At 44.7% G+C, this 23,312-nt stretch overlaps 1 protein-coding gene across 4 annotated transcripts in view; it reads right to left on the reverse strand.

Moving 5' to 3' along the window:
- Nedd4l (NEDD4 like E3 ubiquitin protein ligase) overlaps positions 1–23,312 on the reverse strand; it is a 320,367-nt gene that overhangs the window by 37,959 nt on the left and 259,096 nt on the right. For 2 of the 4 annotated variants that reach the window (XM_057789215.1, XM_057789217.1), the window contains 9 exons: positions 22,793–22,854; positions 22,546–22,648; positions 20,253–20,419; positions 13,117–13,252; positions 11,910–12,086; positions 9,539–9,613; positions 3,106–3,237; positions 2,480–2,599; positions 1,298–1,495 (listed from right to left, as the gene is read on the reverse strand). In XM_057789215.1, the coding sequence (XP_057645198.1) occupies positions 1,298–1,495; positions 2,480–2,599; positions 3,106–3,237; positions 9,539–9,613; positions 11,910–12,086; positions 13,117–13,252; positions 20,253–20,419; positions 22,546–22,648; positions 22,793–22,854 (1,170 nt within the window). Of the gene's footprint in view, positions 1–1,297; positions 1,496–2,479; positions 2,600–3,105; positions 3,238–7,889; positions 7,950–9,538; positions 9,614–11,909; positions 12,087–13,116; positions 13,253–20,252; positions 20,420–22,545; positions 22,649–22,792; positions 22,855–23,312 lie in introns of all 4 variants that reach the window. The other 2 variants (XM_057789218.1, XM_057789216.1) reach the window with 2 other exon arrangements.

Genomic DNA, 23,312 nt, shown 5'->3' on the forward strand with positions numbered 1-23,312 from the left:
ACTGTGGAATATTTGGAAATTCGGCTGAGTTTCTGATCATCAATATATCGGGAGGGTGATGGTTGATACTTAGCATTTAGTGGCGGAAGTCAAGGACGTTAAACATCCCACCGAGGAAGGCGCAGGCCTACCCCAGTGGCCAAGAATGCCCTTGTGGGGACACACTGCACCTCTGTCCACAGGACATCAGGATCACACTGCTCTCTAGACCGATTCTCAAGGGATTGAATTAACATTACACCACAGACTGAGTGTAAATGATAGCCGGGCCAGGGTCACCTTGGGTGAAGCCTTTTCCTTAACATAATACTGCTGTCCCATCAGCTGGACAGTCACCACAACTAGAAACGGGAATTGAAAGCGCACGTGTACAGTTGGTCCAAGACAGAAGAGAAATCCAGGGAAACACTCGTGTGAGTTCCGATCAAGAAGATTAGATGCTGAAAGGGCACCATTAATCCCCGAGCTTGTTCTATACGATCAGATTAGACAGACAGGAAAACGAAGTTCCTGCTGCATCCAAACCAATTGGAAACAAGAGAACCAAGTCCAGCTGAATTACAGGGCTAGGGACTGTGTGACAGAGGAATACTGACTTTTAAAAGAACTCTGTGCTGCCTTACAAAGGCTCGCTCTGACTAGGCTGAAGAAACGGAGAGCTGACTGGGGGACACGGAGGTTATTCACCTGGGCTTCATCTCATTTCTCCCAACTGCGACACACTGACTCTTTCCCACGTGGGATTTCAGAACACGTGAAAGAACAAGCAGCATGACAAGAGAAGTCAGTTTTGTCAAAATGTTCCCTGGGAACAGCAGTCAGGTTTGAACCGGGTCATACACACAGTCTTTAAGTCCATGAAGAAAAAAGGAAGTGTAGCCCAGAAAGAGAAAATGCTGATCTGAAATGAGCACTAGAGCGAAAATGACTCTTCTTGTATAGCAAAAAGAGATCGAGAAAACATTAGTTTTAGACGTTACCTAATTCCCAATACAATTACTAACAACACGGGGTGTGATAAGATGAAGTCAAAAGACCAGTTAGTAATGCTAAGGCCACCTCTGCCCCCGCAAATGGAACAAATGATTAAAACCAGAGCTTTCCAGGACTGCCAAGCTGGTACAGTACCCCAGTGGCTAACATCTGTGTCTACAGACACAGCACCCACCCATCAGGATACTTGCTTCAGAGCTGGAGAAGAAACTCCTCTACCAGGACCACGAGCACCGAGTCAGGAAAGAAAGGATTCACCGGAGCTCATGGTGAAAGTGGAGGCAAATAAAAGAGGCAGCCTTACCCAGGTTGTAGTCTTTGTGTTATGGTCAATGAAGAAGGGTCGGCCGTTTGGAGCTATCCTCATCTCCCAGCCTGGTGGCAGGAAGCTCTGTGTGACTTTGTGTTGTGGTTTGGGGGAGTTGTAAGGTGATGGCTGAGGGGACTGTGGATTGGAAAGGGTATCTTTCACAGCGCGGCGTATGGGTGAGTCCTTGGCACCCTAAGGAACAATAACGAGTGTTAGAACTCTTCACCATGTGCCAATTCAACATGCCACAATGCAGTCGGTACTGCAGGAAGCTCTTCCTTGGACAGCGATGAGGGAGACTCCCCCAAATCCCATTTCTTCATTTATTTTCAAACCAACCTAAGCTTACATCTTTCTCTTGGTTAGATATGCAACAGTATCAAGGATGAATAGTCACGATTCTTTGCCAAACATGCCTGCCCAAAATACCATTTTTATGGGTGAAGATTTCAGGGTGAGCAGGATGAGCTCCTGTCCTCAAACAGCCTTTTGTCTAATGGACACACTGCTGGGTTTTAGGATCCAGAAGGACACCTCCATTGGTAGAGGCAGCCACCTGGAACGACAGCTGTCACCCCATATTCCCACCAGTCTAGAAGTGCCCTCATCCACTCCCACTGCGTAGGAGCTTGCCTCAGGGTACTTTAATTTACTCATCAATTCCCTCGCTCTTCTGAGCGACATTTGTGAGGTTCAGGGCTGCCACTAAAACATAACCAGGAAAGCGCACAAGCAGATGTCCAGCAATGACTTAAGAGATGAAAATACATATTAGAGACATGTACTCCACACAATGGAAGACCTTACATTCAAAGAAAAAAAATGAACAAAGCAATAATTGCATTCTACAACTCAACAGAAGCATTGCTACTTGGAAGAGTTATGGGTTCTGATGAGGGAGCAAACACAACAGGAATGGTACAAGACCAGCAGAGAATGGCACCGGTCACCAAGTGTGGCACCAGCCAAATGAGAATGAAGATTATGACAGAGTCTAGAATGTTAGCGGGGCAAGGCACAGAAGCATGGATGCAGTCTCAGGCCAGCCTTCACCACCAACCCATGACTGCTGGGCATGGAGCTGCCTGAGGAATGAAGTCCAGTTTAGAGAGAAGAGCAAATGAAGAGGAGCCACAGGACAGAGATGACCCTGGTTAGACGAGGCGGCCTTCTCACCTCCAGCGGGGCAGATAAAGTTACTGTTGGAGAGCTGAGGCTACGGGGCCGGCGGATCTGAGGCTCGACTAGGTGGTTGTTACTGTTTGTGGCTGATCCGGAGGCACCATCTTCTGCAAGCTATTTTGGAGGCAAAAACAGGTTAGCTTCGTATGAGGATCTCCCTGTGTGTGATCAGGAACATGAACCCCAACAACAACAACAACAACACACAGAGCCATAATGAAAGGTTTGGTCTATTTACAGCATGGAGGAAATAATTAAACTTAATAATGGGGGTAAAGATGGGGAGACACATTCAAGAGAAATAAAAACAAATCACTAGCCAGTATAAAAACTAGCCTTGGGAAAAGATGAGATGTGGGAGTGGGGGAAGGGAGCTATCTACGGCCATAGGCTCACTTTCTGAAAGTATCTTTGAGGTCACATTAAAATAAATGTATCCAAGGACCAAAGTCATCCTCAGGCAAATATTCATTCTACCGAGAATAAATAACACATGTCTTTGGTGAGAAGAGGCCTAAAACACAGGCCTTTCAGAAAAGGACATTAGCATCATCAGGTCAGGATGTTGCTGGTCAGTACATCTCGGCCCTTGAGCCTGGGTTGGATGGTGATCTTCATACCTGCATTATTGGTCGAGTCCAAGTTGTGGTTCGATTGTTATGATTGACATAGTATGTACGTCCCTTAGCATCTTTTCTTTCTTCCCAGCCTGAAGGGAGGCCCGGCGTGGTATGTACATAGGCCACTGATGGCTGTTTGTGCAAGAAATCATTATTACTTAACAACTAGAATTTGTCTTCTGACCAGTTTAACCATGTAACACATACCTAGAAAGTATATTTCTCTGGGCAAGATAAGTTAATGCTGTTTGTAGAAGAAAAAAACAAAACCAAAAAAAAAATAGACAAACAAAACCAAAACAAAGCCCATAACCCACATACAAAGAGCAATCAGGAAGTCAGAAACAAATTGTACAGATTGTAAGATGGCCAGGGTTCACATTCTTACAAAACCGGCTCTTAGACCTGGAGGTCTTAAATACAACCACCACTAAGGTGTTTGTAGAGAAAGAGAATGTGCCATTACCTGGTCTGGTTGCTAAAGTTCATTGCTAAACCACATAGCTTGAAAGAGAATTTCAAGGTGACCAAACTCTTATGCCCATAAGAGGAATGTTCTAGACGCTTCTAGAGAGCTGGCTACCACAGATGCTCAGCACAAAGTTCTTCCTGAGACTCAAGTGTACACAAACTTACAGGGCAAAATGTGACAAAGAACCTTTCCTCTTTGACTTGCACTTCTGTATGGGGGACATCATCTAAAGGGACCCTGTCATGTCTGTGGAGTCCCCTACTAGAGGTTCAATTTATACCAGTGTAATGGCATAGAGTCTATCTTCCCAGGTCTGTGATGTACAGTTTGGACTATATTTGGATAGTGCAAATTCCTTCTTTCTTTCTCTCTCTCTCTCTCTCTCTCTCTCTCTCTCTCTCTCTCTCTCTCTCTTTCTTTCGTCCTTCCTTCCTTCCTTCTTTTTTTTTTGAGACTGGGTTTCACTATGTAGGCTTGGCAGGCTCAGAACTCCAGGCTATCCTTGAACTCATAGAAAGCCTGCCTCGGCCTCCCCAATGCTGGAATTAAAGCCATGTGCTACCAAGCCCAGTATGGATTTCATCTTTTTATATAAAGAATTACTGAGACTTTGGTTTGTATAAAAAGCAGCCTGAGAAATATAGTCTGGGTGAACGAGTATTAGAAGATACAGGATGGTGGAATGACTGACAGCAAAGGATGCCCAGGGCCAGCACCAGCCTAGGGATGCTTAGGGATACCTGCACACATGGTGCTGTGCCATGAATTTGTGCTGGGGAAGCAGCGCTCTACGGGAGAGGCTTGGAAAGACCCACCAGGGCCACTGAGACTTCTGGGAGGAAGAGGAACAGGATTCCTGTTGCTCTGAGTGCTGCCTTCCCCAGTGAGGTCTTCTCCCACCAGCCCTCTAAGTACCTCAGCAGGTGCTGCTGTCTTAGAATTAGGCTGATCACGTAACTCTTCTCTTACTGGGCCTCTTTTCTGTTCCTGACCTAGCTTCTCTGCTCACTTCTACTGCTTTGGTGAAGGTCATAACCACAGAGTCGTCAGTGGACCTGGGACCCTAAGTTAGTGGAAGCAAGAACACATACATTGCAGTTACTAAGGACTGCAAGCAAAGAGGCTCCTGTGTCTGCTTCCCACGCTGAACAGGAGACTCCAGAAAAATTAACCTGAACACTAACTGGGAAGCAGCTGACTCCGTGGTTATTTCTACAACATGTTTATCAGGCAAGGAGAGAGCATGTGTAAAGGAAAAGAACCTTCCTGCAAAGAAATGCGGCAAACATCTCCTTGACATTTTCCCAGGCAAACCCTAAAGGATAAGGGAATTCCAAGAACAACTAACTACACAGCATTCTGTATCCAGGAACAAGACAAGGGATGTCAGGTCTTATGACCATGAGAGACAGACCAAGTAGTCCACAGCCTAATGGGAACACTGGCAACAAAACTCTACCTCCCTCCAAGGACTTTCACCTAGACTGGCCAAAAGTCTGATGTACTGTCACCTAAGCAAATAGGTTAAAACCTATTTGGCAAAATACCCCTTGATTCACCATGACTTATATAACCAAAACTGGTTTAACTACAAGGACTATTAAATGGCACCTGTCACTTTTCTCCTTTCTTGAGGAGTTATGTTTTGGTGGAGAGGCATTTTGATATGTTCTCAGAAAATTCATTTCTAGAAACATTAAGACTTTAACAAATAGTGATGACATTCCTGGAACAGATACTTTTGAACTGACAAACTGAACGACTTGATGGCTCCCAATCTCAGAACTGAACTGCCAGCTGCAAGAACTCCCTGCGCTCAGGTTTCATGCACAGATCCACAGTTAACAGGACCAGTTAGTTCACAGAAACAGGAGGCCAGCAGAGAGAACACTGACTTTGTCTATAATGATCGTTTTCCTGGGAATTGGCAACTGCTAATGTAGCCACATCTATATAAGATGCTGTTACTAAATATTTCTTGACAGTATCCTCTCTAAATGGGCATGTAGAACAACTTGTGTTGACGATTCCATTTATGACTAAAACACGGCCATCCAGGACACATGGCCAGCAATGACAAGACTCGGCTTCTCCAGACAGCTCTGTGCAAGAGGCCCAGGTGTGGGGCCAAAAGATTCCACTTTTACTACTGTATGTGAATAATAGAATGCTTCAGGGCACCTCGAGAAACACGTTAGGCAACTAAATACAAGCTGAACATTTCTGTTTATGAAATTCATTTCTGTTTTCATTCATAGACCAAATATACTGCTGAGCCTTATGATTCCAAATAGCCATTCACTTCAATTTCACTATCTACAGTGAAGAACCAGACTATGTTTACGCTGAGAAAATCTGACTATCTGTTGACACTTGCCATCACAGATTCTCCATGACTCACCCAGACCCTGGCATAGTGGTATCTCAGGATATTTTTAGAATCTCTTCAGAGAAGATCAAAGGAGTCTCCCGCTTTCTGTTTGAAAGGGAGAGCCCTGGTGGGGACTGTATAAAAGTGACTCTGGGTCTACAGGCTTCTGCCATAAATCAAAGGGCCACGATTCCTCGGATGAGGCTCCGTGCTTCATCACAGTGTAGGGAGAGGGTTTACAGAGAAGGATGGCTACCACAACACGGTGGAGATGGGAATGCCCTCCAACGAGAGAAGAGTGTAGAAACTGAAGCACACTTCCATCACCGAATACTAAATGACTATTAACAGAGCCCAGAAAAATCGATGTAAGTTAAAAACAGTTTGCTGAGCATGATGTACGCAACATTGTACTGGTGCTTCCCTCCTAAACACAACGACACATGCACGCTTGGGAGAGCACAGGGAGGAGCGAGGTGACACATTACAGGGCGTGTCTGCCTGGCACAAGCATCAAAGAGTCGGTCAGAGACAGAACAGGGCATAGAGGGGATGGAAGGGAAATGGACTCGGTCCCTTCACACTCATCCAGGTCCTGAGAAAGCCAGGTGCATCAGGGTGGGAGAATTATTTAGCAACTTCCATTGCAAAGTCTTAAACAAAAGACCAAACCCAACCCATGTTTTAATTCAGGGATGGAGGAGAACACAGGCAAGAAAAGTGCAGCCCCAGAGTGACGTGGGCTTTCCTTCTGATGGATGACCTTGTTCTGTCAGGAATATTTTTACCATAGAGTCTGGCACGACAGCAGTTCAGTTTGCTCTGTTACTTGCTATCATTAGCCATCCCAACACCCCGAAGCTTTAAGCAGGTCACAAATCCAACTGAATGCAAAAACAGCTGCTTCATTACAACAGGATTGTTTATGGGTATCACGAAACAAAACCATACCATGGAATGGTCTGCCCTTGCAGCCCCACTTTCTCAGAGAAACTACCAGCACACAGTAGGAAATCAACTACCTCGTGTAAACTTCTTTGAATCCTGCTGGAGGTGGGAAGCCTGGATCTCCAGTACATACATGTTATGTATGCCACAGTGGCTTAGCAACCTTACACTGTGCTCGCTGCACTGATGGCCAATGTGAGTTTCCTTTGTGTAACACGGAGGGCTAAACATCCTTCAGGAAATCGGCTATTGTGTATATAGTTAAAGTCATTCTTCACCAGTAAGTAGCCACAGTGTATGCGACAAAGTGGAACAATAAAGGAAGTTCTTCAAACGGTCATCTAAGCTCAAATCATCAAATACGGGCCTGCCTGACTGCAAGGATCAAGTAGAACACAAGGAAAATAACTACTCAAATTGAAGACACATATAAGCATAAATACTATCAATCAAAATAAGGAAATAATAATACCAATATTAGATACTTGTATTGAAATATTCTAATTGCTTCCTGCCCTGGAAATTTTAAAAACACTTGTCCGTTCCTGTGAGTCAAACTCCTTGTGGCAGAAAGAGGTTACTGGTTATGATGGAGATAAAGAAAAAATATGGCCCCCTATTAAAAAATGTGGTATGGAGAACAGAGAAGAGTGCACCGCCTCTTGCACGTCTGGACACATGCACAGCCCTGGATGATTCCTATGGCTTCTCTAGCTATCGACAAAACTGTATTTGAAATGCTTGGATTAAGCACATGTAACCAGGCTTGACAATACTTCTAATAGAATTACACAGGATTAAAAAATGATTCCATTTTATCCAGGACCTTTGAAGAATTCAAAATGAGAAGTTGAAGATAAGAAACACATATGTCTTTGTACCACATAGAAACTGACCTTATTTGATAATGGGAGGAAACATATTCACCATAACCAACATACTAAACTACCCCACAGTCCTTCACCATTAGGGTCCCATAACTTGTGTTATTACCGTTGGTTCCTCACCACCCGTGACAGTTGATGAACGCGCTCGCCTAGTTGGGGTGCTGGGCTGTTAAACAATAATGTATATCAGTAACTTGTATTTGGGGGGACCATCCACTGCTTAGTGAAGCAGGAATCACTGCTGTGGCGATGCTGCGGCAGATGACGTGAGATCAGGAACCCCGATTATCCACCTTGTCCAAATGAAGCTGAGCACACACCAATGACCAGCAGCAAAAACAGAGCATAGCACGTGCCCTCTCAGGACCACCGTATCACCCCAAAGACGCTTAGGCTGCATCCTCACTAGGGGTGACCAACAACCACTTCAAGTGGGATATTTTGTGCTCCACATTCCAGATCTTAGATTCTTTTATCTGCAAATCTCTGAAAGGCCACTGGTGGTCAGTGAGTGCATGGTACCTTCTGGACAAGAAGAGAAGGTGGAATCACGGTCTCCATGGCAAACAAAATTGACACTGATTATGAAGAGGAGAGCAAGTGCGATTAACTTCTACCAGAAAATCACAGAATCACCAGGGCGAGAAGGGTCCCCATCGCTTCATCACAGTGTATGGTTCTGCTTTGGGAGGTCTGTACTGAATCCACCTCGGCTTGTTACTAGCCAGCCTTCATGGTGGACTCCACCACCGAATTTCTGATTTTGACTGGCATACACCATCACTTCATTTAGGCAAAAATGTCCTTTGACATCAGGTAAAAATGTTTATGGCGAGGAAGATGGTTTCAAAAATTTCAAATCTGTTGCCTGTCTTCAAGTTCATACACAATGAAGCAGGTCATTAAAGAGGATTTGTAGCAATTAAAAAAAAAAAAAGGGCAGGCGGCTCATGCCTGTAATCTCAGCACTCAGGAGGGGAAAGCAGGAGATTGTCGCAAGCCCAAGGTTAGCCTGGAGTATACAATTAGAGTTCCAGGCTGGACTGGGCTATAGACCGAGACTCTGTCTTAATTCCCACTTCCCCCACAAACCCACAAAAACCAAACAAATAAAAGGCCAACGTCAAATATCAAATTGAACATTTAAAATAACCGCAGAAAATTTTCTCCTCCCAAAGAAGAAAAACATTTTTTTTGTCAATTCGTTCTTACGAGGCAATGCTCATCTGCCCACCAGTTTGATACTTAGTATATTATTGGAATGGAAAACCCTCTACCACGTGATGGGCACTCAGACTTATCACAGCCATAGGAAGGAGGGGGCAAATGGCAGCTGATATTTCATTCATGGGGCTGCCTTTGTAGTTAGCATAGGCACTCTGGGTAGTGGTAAAATTTAGGCTGTCTTGCTGGAAGAGTTCTTCCTGATCAATGAGTCTGCAGAGTTCAGATACCAGGACCAGAGCTACAGCTGTTGAATGGACCATGTAGTTTCGGTAATATAAGCACGTCAGAAATGAACACCTTGCAGTGAGAAGCCAAAGCAAGTTTTTAGCATTTTGGAAATGTGGTTGGCAGTTAGGATTCTGGGCTGGGAAGTCGAGATCCTTGCACAATTTACCCAGAAAATTTCAAATGTCCTGCTTTATACGGTGAATGGATCTACACAGGAAAAACTCTTTCTCAGCAGCCCTGAGGATTTTGAATCAAAGCCGGAAAAAAAACAGCTGAGGACTGGAAACGAGTGTTTATTACCGGTGGTAGGTGAGCCTGCTCAGCAACTGTGTCGGTAACACTGCAGGACCGAAGCCTCGACGAGGGCTCTCTCTGCTGCAGGGAAGGAAAAGACAGGCGGGGTTAAAGGGGATATCCTCGGAACTAGTTCACGTGCTTGCCTGCACGGCTCTCTGACACCAGGAGGCAATCAATCACCACTTCTTTCAGAGCAAGGACAGGAGTCCTTGCAGATCTCTGTTTCAAGTCTCTGTTTTCCCACAGACCAGGACTACTGGAAGGGAAAAGAGACAGGTCCCCACAACATTCAAGAGTAACAAGAGGTCAGCAGTCCTGTACACTGCCCGGGATGCCAGCTCCGGGCAAACTCTCAAGCGTGACAAACAGAGGAAAAGAGGGACCAAAAGGTGACACATGGCTCTTGACCAGCTACTAGCACTATTCACAGTGAGGTCACTGCAGGCTGCACCTAGACATCATCCCCTCCTCCCTGCGAGAGGTGGGGGTTTATATTTAGTTTCAAAGTGGAACTTTCATACAGACCACAAGTGGAGCAGAGAGGGAGGCAAATCCAAAGAGCGTCTTGTGTGTCACACATAAGGCTCCTCTAATTTTAATTTTTGGTGGTTAAACAAAGCCTCGTTGATCTGAATGACGATCCTAGAAGGTCACAGACAGAAGTCACAGGTTCCTTACCAGCGATGCGTATCCCACAGTACAGCTTGTAGTACATGTGGCTTTTACTATTTTAAAAAAACGCCCAGGAAGTTAAAGGCAGCAGAGCTCTGTGGTGGTAGCAGGGGCAATGCCCACCTTCCCACGCTGGGCAGTAAGCATCAAAATCAGAGGAAGCTCCCTAAGGATGTGCGATCACACCTGGGTCTTAATACGCCATGCTTCTGGAAATGCTAAACGCAAGAGCTCCCTGCTCTAACTGTGACAAATGCTAATTTACGTCAACAAAGAAAACTAGGAGCTTTTCCCATATGGTTTATATAAATGGTATATAGCTGCTATAATTTCAGCAATTCTTTCTTTGATACATTTTAAATACATGGCTTGGTGACTTAGGCTGTTTCCATAGCAACACTTTTACCCAGTCAAATATCTCATATATGCAACCTCTTTTCTATCCACTTAGCACTGGATTTTCATCTCAGTGCTATTTCTCTTTCTGAAAAACATTCATAGAATTTTAATGCGAAAGCACATCAAGAAGAAATCCCTGCGACTCATGTGACAGGGGCCGGCAGTTTCTTTCAGGAGAACCCCACAATGGAAGGGCTCATAATTGGGTACGCAGTGGCTTTTATGCTTTGTGTGGGCCTTCTACTGTTTACATTCAGAATGCTCATAAGAACGACTATCATATGAGAATGCCATTCCAACACAATGACTATCATCATTTTCTCCAGGACATCTTTATAAGTCCGGCTGCCCGAGAAAGATGGTGTATGCATTTGGTCTTCATTCCACACACACACAAGAATGGTCTGTGGGCATTTCCTGTATTTTTGCACTGTCAAATGCAAAAATGGTTCCTTGTGACCAATTTCATTCCTTCTCACTGAGCTGAGACTTCTACGAAGTATTTCTCTGATGGCCAAGAACCCCGAGTTCAAGTGCTACTGTGATGTCAAGGCCACGGTTTCATACTTTTTCTCCTCCAGAGCTCATGCATTGGGTTTCTGGGTATCTTCTACCACCTAGTCAGGCTTTCCCAGGGACAACCACTTACACATCTGGCCCTACTTATTTGTGAACTAGAACGCAAAGGTGTGCGGACTATGAGTTTAGAAGATTGACGGGGAGGCTCCAGGGCTCCCGATTCTCAGCAGGACAACTGCCCTCATGGCGAAGTCACTACTTTCACGAGCCTTGTGAATGGGAAAGAAATTTTACAAGGTTAAAGCTAGAACTCACAGAATAAATAATAAAAAGAGCTGGTGATAAACCACTTCTTTCTAAACAAAAAAAGATTTTTACCTGACAGGGTAAATTTTCATGTAGACCCGTCTCTCCTAGGGAAGGGGAATCTTGGGAGAACCTGGGCTGACTGGGTATGGAAGAACCACTGGCCAGTGGTTCTCAGCCTTCCTAACGCCATGACCCTTTAATACAGTTCCTCATGTGACCCCCCACCATAAAGTTATTTCATTGCTACTTCATAACTGTAACTCTGCTGCTGTTAGGAACTGTGATGTAAACATCTGATATGCAGGGTGATCTTAGGCAACCCCTGTGAAAGTACCATTTGACCTCACAGGGGTCACAACCCCCAGGTTGAGAACCACTGCCCACTGCCCTTGCCATTATCAGTATACGAAAGTCTCCTAAAGCAACAACAAAGGACCGATTACCGCTCAGCTTTTCTAACAAGACCGTGACTTACGATCAGAGAACTGAACTGTTCCCCATTGGAGTCTGGCGCAATCTGTAACCTTCTGCTCAGTTCCTCCGACAGCTCTTGAGGGCTGGTCCGAGACACTGGGGAGGCAGGAGGTGGGGGCAGAGCCAGGCTAAGAGAGTCTCCTGCCATGTTCACTTCCTCTGAAATGGTCTCCCAAGGCTTTGGAGGAAAGAGAAAGTAGATTAAGTGCTAGGAATTGGGGATTTAGCTGTCTTCTCTCCAGTAAAGCACACAACATCCATAACCATCAGGATAATGGTAATTAATACCTACTCAGCAAGGGACACAGGATCTTTAGGAATAAGCATGGGAAAGACAGAATCAGTGTTCCAATCAACAGACGGGAAAACTTAGCCGAGAGAGCAAACTGCTGATATACGCAATCAACTGGGTGGTGTGACCAGGTGTGAAGGAGCGGGCCCAGGGGCCATGATCTCACCCCTTAGGGATACATACTCCACAACGCAGCTTTCTGCCAGCCTCTATTACAAATGGATTAGAAACGCCCCGAGGATTTACAAGCAATTTTCATGTTATTTTTTTTTCTTTCCTTTCTAGCCGCTGTGAGGGTTCTTAATGAAAACAGCTGAGATGCTGCAGAATGGTTCAGAAATCTACTGTGGCATCACTAACTTACTGCCTAATACCGGCCGCTGCCATGTTTCGTGAATGACTTCCCAACATACGGTCAACACAACGATCAGTGTCATCGGCATTGAGTTAGGATTATTTCTCATTTGTCGCTTAATTCATCTCCTTTCCCAGTAAATCCTTTTAACTCAAACTTGCACATTTTTTGGTAATCTCTCCTAAGGTGATACGCAGTTATTAAAAACTCATCCGTGATACCCGAACAAGTGGCAGACCTCACTCGATTCCTCAAAAATGGCAATCTTCGTGTTGTTTCATGAGATTGGTTAGATCCTGGGATAAAGCAGTCATTAAGTAGAAACACGGAAGACTTTCACACGAGAAAAAAATGTTCTCCCTTTGATATTTATACAACTCTTGGCTGAACATGGGGTCCACACGCATTTTCCAAGTTAACTAACACTCAGATGGGAATCAATTAGTTATGAGGTCACAATCTTCACACTCAATCCACAGTTTACTGAGAGGAGAAAATGGGATACAAAATCACCCTGGGGCTCGTGGGAAGATAGAGCTGCTCAGCTTGCCAGCATCATACCTCAGGGCCCTCTCCACCGCCTTCCGAGGCCTCAGGCTCCAAGTCTTCACTGATGTGCCTCCGCGAGCGGAAGCGCCGGTGTGCGGCCTCCTGGTTGATCTGCCTGATGTTATTGTCTGACTCGGAGGACACATCCCTGAAAGGGGGGTGGCGTGAGGGGGATGAGAAGAGGTGTTCACAGCTAGCCCGCCAACAGTCCCTTCCTCACTGTGGGCCACACACTAAGATGTCAGTGTCAAACACCAGCAAGGAGCATGCAACCATCGTCTGGCTCAACCACACTGCAGGCTCACTCTGACCTCACAGAAGCAGCCTCAGTGCCCTGAACAAGAGTGACAGCGGCACCTGAGCACTGTTCAGACATGGACAGTCATCCCTCTGCATCCCCGGGGGATGACTGCAGAGCCTTCCTTATCTGCACCGATTCTAAAATCCTACAAGTTCAGCCCCTAACAAAGAATGACACACCTTGTCCAGAACTCACATACAACGTCCTATGTACTTTAAATCCCCTCTAGATGACGTACAATGCCTCAGACAATGAAAAGGCTACAAAAAATTGTGTAGGGAACAAAGACAGAGACAAATGACCGCCTGGGGTCAGCACAGGCCTAATATATTTTCCTGAGGCATGGCTGTTCCTCACACTGCACTCTGGGATTTAAGATTTTAAGAAATCTAAGTCCTTCAGTCTGCAGTAAGTCAGGCCTCTGGAAGGAAGTGACAAGCAAGTCCACACATGCTCACACATGCAGCCTGTCAGCAGGTCCCCTCTAGGTCCAGCCAGCAGTGACAAAACAGCTAATTCGGGTAATCAGTAACTGACTCAAGGCTGCCAACAGTACCAATTCAAGGCTGAAGTCCCAAGGGGAGGTCTCCTGAGCTGTGTGACTTACTTTTAAATGCTTTCTATCTTGTTTTGGCAAAAACCTTACATCACAGTATTGCGACCCCCTTCCCCAACAACCCCCCCTCTAATAATCCAAATGAACACCAGGGGCCGACCTCCCAAATACGCTTGGGACTTGAAGAACATGGCACCGTCACACCCGAGCAGTTTGTTTTGCCACGTAAGGTCCTTAAGTCGGGATCTGAGTGAAGAGCTTATTCTTGAAAACGACCCAATCGACAGCACCCTAGAAATACTTTGCAGCACATGACAGGCGATGATCCTCTGGGGAAACCATCAGCTAGATGTTGCTGGAGTGGAAGTCTGAATGCCCTCCAGAGGGACCCAACACATGCTCAGTCTGACTCCACATCGAGTCAGCACAAATTAGATTTCAGGTTAATGTTCCAGAGTAACTGAGAATTTTAGTTCAGCTGAATTGAAACACAGTATTAATCAATAGTCTACTTATAGAGTCTTTATAAAAGAAAGGATTTAAAATTTCTAGTACTTCCAAACTCACTCATAACCCCAGAAAGAGCCAATTGGACTTCAGAGTAGCAACTAGATTCAAAGAGGAACAATGCAGGGAGATGTCACAACATCCTAAATAAGCAAATGTTTCCTTTCCTTTTATTTAATCTTTTTATAATATTTTGAAACAGGGTTTCTCTGTGTAGCCTTGGCTGTCCTGGAACTCACTCTGCAGACCAGGCTGGCCTCAAACTCATAGAGATCCGCCTGCTTCTGTCACCTTAGTGCTGGGATTAAAGGCATGTGCCACCACTGCCTGGCTTAATCAAATTTTTTTTTTTTTATTTTTTTTATCAAACATCTTTACACTATTAACTTTAGGGCTAAAAAAAGTAGTGTGAAAGTTAGTTTCTATTTAGTTCACATGTAAATTACAATTCTTTATTACTAAAACATGAATTAAAGGAATTTTATATTTGTACATATAATACATAAATTTGCTGCTATTACAACATATATTGTTATATTAAATACGTAATTAGAATAAACTTGTACACTAAATAGAGGCATCTTCAGAAAACTGCTATTATCATAGATGCAATTATTATAATCAAGGAATACAAAAGTGTAGAAATGTTTCTGAAAACATAAAAGATTAAAGATGTTACTGCTGGCTTTTAGAAAATACCATATTGTATCTGTGATGATGTATTTAATAATGCTTAGCCTTCAGTGAGTATAACAGAATAGAATACAGAATAGATGCTTAATGTTTTGTAAGGGGATCATTTTAAAAAATTACATATATATGCACATATATGTATGTATGTATATATGTGTGTGATTATATACATGCTTTTTATCTCTTGGATATTTCAAATCTATAAATCTGCCAAAATATGAAATTTTGTCTTCTCTCTCTATATTTCCTCTTTTCCTCTTGTCCATGTTTTAGTCAATTTCTGTCATCATAGTTCCTAACCACAGCCTTGTTTTTGTTGTTAAATTTAAAGTCTGTGTTTTTTACATACTAACAAATTATCTAAAAAAATAGATTTCTAAAAGGCCATATTCAATATCAATTATTAATACATTCTTTAAAATAAAGCAAGCCTTTCATAAGAATATCCAATAAAATTATGCTTAAGTGTAAAAAAAATGTTCAACTCTCAAGCATGAAATAAAGTATAAAACAGAAATGTAAAATGTTACAGTACATCTGTAAATGACCTCAGCAGCAGGGAAGCAGCCAGAGGAAGCTATGGAGTGCCTGCCTGCTTTACTATCTTCTTAAATTTCTTCTTCCTTTCCTTCCTCTTCTTTCCTCTCTCCTCTCCTGTCCTCTCCTGTCCTCTCCTTTCCTCTCCTTTTTTTATCAGGCAGGGTCTTTCTATGAAGACCAGGCTGGCTTTGAACTCTCAGAGATCCACCTGCCTCTGCCTCCCGAGTGCTGGAACTAACGGTGTCTTAGTTAGCCGCTGCACCTGACCCTCTCTTGGTGACTAAGGATGAACACAGTTGCTCCTTATGATGATTTTCCTCACTTGAAAACCCTGACTCCACGTACACTCTCTCAAGACTGAAAGTCCTCCTTCAAATTCAGTCCACAGGTACTCCAGAAGGACTACAGGGGCTCTACAAACTTGGTTAAAACAAGGGCCACAGTGCCTGCCTGGGGTGGAGTGAGGACTTGTCTGTATCTCACATCCTCCGAAGTATATGATGTCTCCTATTACACTACTGGTGTGTGTGTGTGTGTGTGTGTGTGTGTGGATGTGTGTCTGTGCGCGCACAGAATGTTGTATTTAGAATCAGTGATGTCAATTTTCCATACCCAACATGCTCAGCTAATCAGCAATTGGTCTGAATGGCAGCTGGAGGGATGAGCTAAAGGGAGCAGGAGGCTGGATAACCCGGGAATGCGCTCTCTGCTCCCTGGCAGCTTTGAAGCCCTGTTCCCACTGCCATCAGAGACTCATTTGTCTCAGCTTAAAGCAATGGATCGATCCATTCCCTCCCTGGCTATGAACCTTTGAAACTGTGAACCGAAATAAAACCCTTACCTCCCATAATTTATCTTAGGTATCTGGTCACAGCAATATCAAACAGAGTAGCACAGGCTTTTCTCGTCTTATGTAATAATATGAAGAATCTGCACAGGGTGCGATCGTGTGTGTATGTGTGTGTTTCCTCTGCATTTAACTGAGTGAAAGAGCTGTTGACTGCCTACAAGGTTCTACAAGTACCTGCAGCTACCAGTTAGCCTGATAAACCTAGATGCAAAGATGATTTTACCAGGAACAGGGAAACAATGTGAGAAATGCCTACGTCATCTTTTCTTTTTTCCAGTCATTAATTTTGCACACACATTTCCCTTTGAATATCATGGGAAGTGACATGAATAGCAAGACTTTACCACTTTATCAATCCTTCCTTGAATCCAAGCTCAGTGTTTACTAAGATTAAAGCCTCAGACCACGCCCAGCCGCCAAGCATTTGCTTTGTTTTAATAAATTATATTTCTTACTGTTACGTACACATGTGTGTGACAGTATGGGTGTGTGTATGGATGTATTATGGCATGTGTGCAGAGGTCAGAGGGCAACCTTGGAAATAGGTTCTCTCCCCCCACTGTGGATTCTGGGGGTTGAACTTATGTCCCCAGGCTTGTGAGGCAAAGGCTTTTGACCCTTTGGGCCACCTTGCCCTCCCCTTTGCCTCAATGCATATGACTGTTAAGGATGACCCAACCACAGAACTAGGACTGGTTGCTAGGGAACTGGGAGATGCAACGAGTATCTTACAATCAAAATCTTAAAACAAGTACTTCAGCTTAAGCTTATATTACAAATGGTACTTGTCATTTTTGTAGTAAAATACAGTTTACTTCCAAATAAGATTAAAAATAATTCTAAAATGAGGTGTTTTAAAAGTTACTAGAATTGAGAAGGTAGGGTCAAGGGACAGCTTCTGTTCTGTAGGTATTAGGAGAGGCCTGAACTTGGCCCAGACAGTACCCCAAACCATGTGCCTAAAATCACTTCATCTAAAACCATATTTTGCTGCACTCTTACTCCGGTGCTGGGCATGAGGATCTCTGAGTGAGAAGTCCTAGTCCCAGAATTTTCCTATTCATCCACCTCAAAGGCAGCTCACACCTGAAATCCTAGCACGGGGGGGAGGGGGGGAACGGCTGAGTAAAAGTACGAGACCATCCTGGGCTACAGAGTGAGACCCTGGCAGAGAAAAACAACAAACACACACCCAACCCAACACACAGAGAACACGGGCTGCTGAGCTGGTAGATGGGAGGGGGCTGGCAGCAGACATTCACTTGTCGGGAGGGGCCTGCTCTGTCTCCCAGCTCTTTTTTGCTTTGGGGAATGGACATGATCCACAGGAGCTGACTGCAGAGAAAGCAAGCAGAAAGCAGCTGTGATGAGACTCCTGGGCACCCTGCATGTTTAACCGAGGGATATCTGTCAAGAGATGGAGATGCACAATTGCCTACAGAGTGTCCTAAGGGCAAGTCAGGGACAAAACAAATCCTGCCAAGTTCAGAGGGTTCAACTTTGGGATGCCTGTCTCTTCATGTCTACCCACTGAAGCCGTGAATTCTTCGTTGACTTAGGACCTGACTGATCACTACTCAATGTTCTCAGATATAATTTGCTAATTAAGATATTTTCTCACAATATAATTTTTTCTTTTTTTTTCTGTTTTTTTTCGAGACAGGGTTTCTCTGTGGTTCTGGAGCCTGTCCTGGAGCTAGCTCTTGTAGACCAGGCTGGTCTCGAACTCACAGAGATCCGCCTGCCTCTGCCTCCCAAGTGCTGGGATTAAAGGCATGTGCCACCACTGCCCAGCTCACAATATAATTTTTTCTCTGAGGAGTGCTGGAACAGTCTATAAAAACTGAATTACAAAAAAATAAATAAATAAAAGCAAAAGATATTTTTTTTTCTGGAGGTCCTAGAACTTCTGGCCAAGTCAAACATGTTAAGGAGCAATAATTCCAAATCCATAAACTGCAGATGGGATAGAGGGGATGCTGTGGAAACTGACTTCTGCCAATCACAGTTTTTTGGCTTTTGAGATGAGATCTGTTTCACACGTAAGAAGTCATACTTACATAACTGATACACCTTGATCGATTTAAGTACACACTTATGAAATGAACACCGTGTCTAAACACACGTCCTGTGCTGTCTCAGCTGTCACCTCACTAGCAATTGTACCCAACTTTCCTCTCAAATAAAGACTTTCACCTGCATGGTAGTGACAAACAAAGGTGGACAATCCCAACTATGTGTCAGCCATTAACATTTCCTCCTGGTTCTGTTCTGCAGGGGTCCTGTGAGGCTCTGATCACCACATTGGTCTCCTTGTGTGTTCTCTCCTGTGCTGTTTAGCTTAGTTGGATGGTGCCTCTTTTTTAATGATATGATACTATGCCTGAGGTAGGTTCAAGGACCTACAGATAGATACAGTACTTAAATAGCTTATCAAACTTCTAAGTATAGTGAGATCATTAATGAAAGACAAACAGCAGTAAATAAATATATAGTATCAACAAAATCACATATATTTAAGACCCCAGCATCATCGTGATATGTGTCTTGTCTAAGCAGTAAGCTGAGGCCACACTGGGTAAATGCAGCTGGTAGACTCAAGCACCTACACAGGGAAGACCAGGGATGACTACCTAGTCACTGCTCCAGACTCTGTAAGCTTTCCCACAAACCACATACAACGTCAGCCAGCTGACCTGGCCACCCTCTCTAGCCACACCCCCAATTATATGGCGAATACCTTCAAAATTTCTAAGGATAAAGCATTTGTAAGAGCAGTTTCCAGCATCTCTGGATATCACCTACCTAAGAAGCATCACTGGGAAATCTCTTTCAGTTTGGGTTGGAGAGAATATGATCTCTCGAGTCAGTACACTCACTTGCCTTTGTTGCATTTTGAAAAGGGATCACTTGTAATATCTACTTTGTAATATGAATGATGCTATCTTGGCTGCTGGCAAGCTTGTAATATCTAAGGTAACTTCTGCTTTTACTGAGGGTACTTTGGCTCTGCCTCTTACTGCACATTCATAAATTTAAGTTTTGCTACGATGATTCAACAAAAATCTACTTTAAAATCTGTCTTAAAGGCAGTAATTGAGGTTTAACTAGGATTTATTTATTTGCTATCATCAGAACAAAAATTACTAAGGGAACAGGCATCATCTGCCTTGCTTTCTCCCTAAGCTAGTAGGACGTTGAAATAAACAGTAATTACTAATTTTGACTTTGCAAATCTTTGCATTTCTAAATATACCAAGGCAGTAATACATAAATTTTCTGAAAAGTAAACAAAATAAAAATAAAAGAAGCCTTTGTGACTTTCTAAAACAAATGATTGTAAAAGAATAAGAATGCAAAACAAAGGAAAATGGCAAAGACAATCACTCTGCCTCCTGTTTCCCATCCTGGGTCAGCCCGGAGAGGAAGCTGAAGAAGAGGGAAGCAAGGTGATGGTTGAGCCAAAACAGACTCCAGAAAGAGAACATTTCAGTAATCCTACAAGACGCACAGAATAACAACTCCAACCGCATTGCAAAAGGCAACCTGGCACAGGGCAGCAGCCTTTCCCTGCACGCACGCATGCACGCACACATGCACACACGCACATGCTCACTTACTAGTTCCCAAACCTGCCCTGGAATGCCACCCTCTGCTGTGCGAGGCGTGACAGAGCATCCCTGCCATCTGGCGGTACTTACATCAAGCTGGGCCGGTGCCACTGGGTACTCCTATTGTTGTGGTTGACATAGTAAGTGCGGCCTAAATTGTCCACTTTCTCTTCCCATCCTGGTGGCAGGGGAGGAGGAGGGAGCTCCTCCTGGTGCTGGGAAGCTGAGTCGTTGGAGTCAACAACCTCCCATCCATGCTGTGGTGTAAAGTGAATAGGAGGGTCGTGAGTCTGGGCTCCAGATCACAGGAGCAGGCCACCCCAGCGTGACACCCTCCTGCCTCACCCGGCCTCATTCTGGGTCTTACAATGGTTTCCTGGCTCATGCTGAGATAGATGCTCCCTCAAAGGGAGAAAAACCAATTCAAGGTCTTAACACTCATCTGAGCAATGGCCAGTTGATCATGCCAGCTTCTAAGATATCTACATTGCAGTGGGCCACCAGGTCTGGAGACTTCATTTACTTTCTTTTCATTTCTTAAACATTCATTTATTTGAGTGTGTACGTTTATATGTAAGCTCACGTGTGCCTACATGGCACATGTGTACAGGTCAGAGGACAATTGGCATGGTGTCAGCTCTTTCCTCTCCTACCATGTGAATCCCATGGATCAAACCAGTGTGGCAGAAGACGCCCTAACCTGTCGTGCCATCTCGCCAGCCCTGTTTAGTTTCTAAACCACATCACAAAATTGTACATTCCCAGTAGCTGTTTTGACTCAGAGATCTCTAGGGCTGCACAAAGCCAATGATACGGGACATGCCGGGGTTGTCACAGCCACTCTCCTTTCAACACCACCATGAAGCATGCATGTGTGGGCTACAGAAAGCAGGGCACAGGTTACAGGTGTAGGGACAGGGCTATTGGTCCCCAGAGAGGATGGCCTGGGGCTGGTGTGAGAGGAGGTGAAGCCTCTCCCTTGTATCTGTTACAACGGTGAGCCAGTTGTCTAGAAACTGATGCTGTTGCTTCGGCACTGCCTGAACAGACTGTATGGGGTCAGGACCAGAGTTGAACTGTTCCGACACATACCTTCGGCATTAAGTATTGCTTTCCTAACATCCCCTGGTAAAGCCAGCGGAAAATCAACCGATTCACTGGTGACTGCAGTTGGAAGATGAGAAGAGTATAAAAAAAATTCCTCGGATTTCACACAGCAATCTGCTGCTTTGCTTGGGAAATCTCAAACTCCACTACGGCCTGCCACCCACCCTGTCACGTGGCGGTAGCTGTGGAAGTCTATCGTGAAACACTGCCTGGCGATGTGGCCTCTTGGTGGGAGGGAGATTGGTCAGCTTGTCCGCCATGTATCATTCAAGTACCACACATGTGGGACAGCTGCAAACAGACGTGAAAACAGCCAGGGAGGCCTCGTTCAGTGGGAGCGTTCTGAACAAGACGAGAGTTGTTAACAGGACAGTGTTGACCACAGCGTGTGCTGAGAGGGTACAGTGCGACCCACAGCACAGTCATGGGACTGGAAAGCGAAGAGCCCACTCTGCCAGGAAGAGCACAGAGCAGAACACTCTTCTGGATGGCTAACTGCAAAATGGCATTTCCTAAGGATAGCTTTGCAGTACATACTATCACCTGAGGACCAAATGAACCAGAAATGGGGAGACAGCTTTTAAGTCAATCCCCATCCACTCTGGAGCAAGCTCAAGTGCTAAGAGGAACCCCAAAATAACTGAAAGTCCAAAGCAATAATGTTTTTGTTCTTGTTTTTCCTGGCAGTGAGGCCATCCACAGTAGATGCCTTAAGCCGCTAGGAAGAGTCTTCTTTAGGCTCATGTGTGTGGACACTTGGTCCTTTGCTGGTGACGGTGTCTGGAAAGGTTGCTGAACCTTCAGAAGGTGGAGTCTTCCGGAAGGGAGTGGGTCCTTGAGGGTGGGCCTTGTGGATTTACAGCAGAACCCTGTTCTGTCTACTTTCCATCTTTCGACTGTGATACAATATGACCAGCTGCTTCACATTCCTACTGCCACGGCCTCCCTGCCACAGCGAACCTCCCTGGCCTGAAATGTGAGCCATTCTTCCATAAGTGGCTCCGGTTGGGTATCTTAACAGCAGCTAGACGAGAAACCAATACAACTGTACGAAGCGCTGCTCTTCCTATTATTAGAGTTGTGACATAGAATGAGAATTGCAGTTTGGCTAAAACAATCACACAGCGGAGACTTTCAAAGACAAGTGCGGGGGTATGTGTGTATGTATTTGTATTTATGTTTACAAACATTCACTCCCTTCAGCGAGTCTCAAAGTGTAACGCGAGTGAGGCGAGCAGCCAGGAGACAGGCCAGACCCCGCAGCTGACCCTCGTACCTCCATGTCGTCCCTCTGCTCGCTGTTTTCTTCATCCTGACCTCCGTTTTTCGGCATGTACGCCATTTTCAACCGCAAAAAACCCTTGACTCGCGATTTATGGCTGCACACAAGGAAGAAAACCAGTTATAAAGACAATGGCTTGTTTCCATCTTTCTTGTTTAAGGTGTTGGTTGAAACTGTCCTCAGAGAATCTGGCCCTGCCAGTGCTCACTCCCACACTCCCACATCCACCCACAAGCCTCACCTTCTTGGTCGCAGGAGAAAGTCCTTAAATGTATAGGGTCTCTCCATGGTTGGATCTTCTGTCTAAGGGAAGAAAAAACAAATTAACAAAGGAGCAACACTTAGAAAAATTTCTTATTTTGACACATTCATCAGGAATATGGAGGACATAATTTTAGGACATGCCAAGGGTTAAAGAGGAGCTGGCTTCTCAACAGCTGGATGATTAATTAAGCATCTGTAAGACCCACAGAGGCTTTGTCTCCTTGAGCCCCACTAGATGTCACTATCTACATCAGCTTCTAGTAGTCAAGCCCAGCCAGAGACAAATGACAAAATTATAGCCACCACTGCCAAGTCTAATTTCTAACTGCAGGGTGTAGCTTCAACCTCCCAGAGTCGATTAACTTTGGAAAACCAGCGGTCACTCGAGCCTCATTATCCCGTGACTCAGGGCACCTAAATTCAGAGTTAACCAGGGAGCATCTACCCACACTGGGCTTATGTCAAGAAGCGGGGAGTGAAACTGGGCTGTGTTCCTT

This window comes from Chionomys nivalis, chromosome 14 (assembly GCF_950005125.1).
Source record: "Chionomys nivalis chromosome 14, mChiNiv1.1, whole genome shotgun sequence".
NCBI classification, from domain to species: domain Eukaryota; kingdom Metazoa; phylum Chordata; class Mammalia; order Rodentia; family Cricetidae; genus Chionomys; species Chionomys nivalis.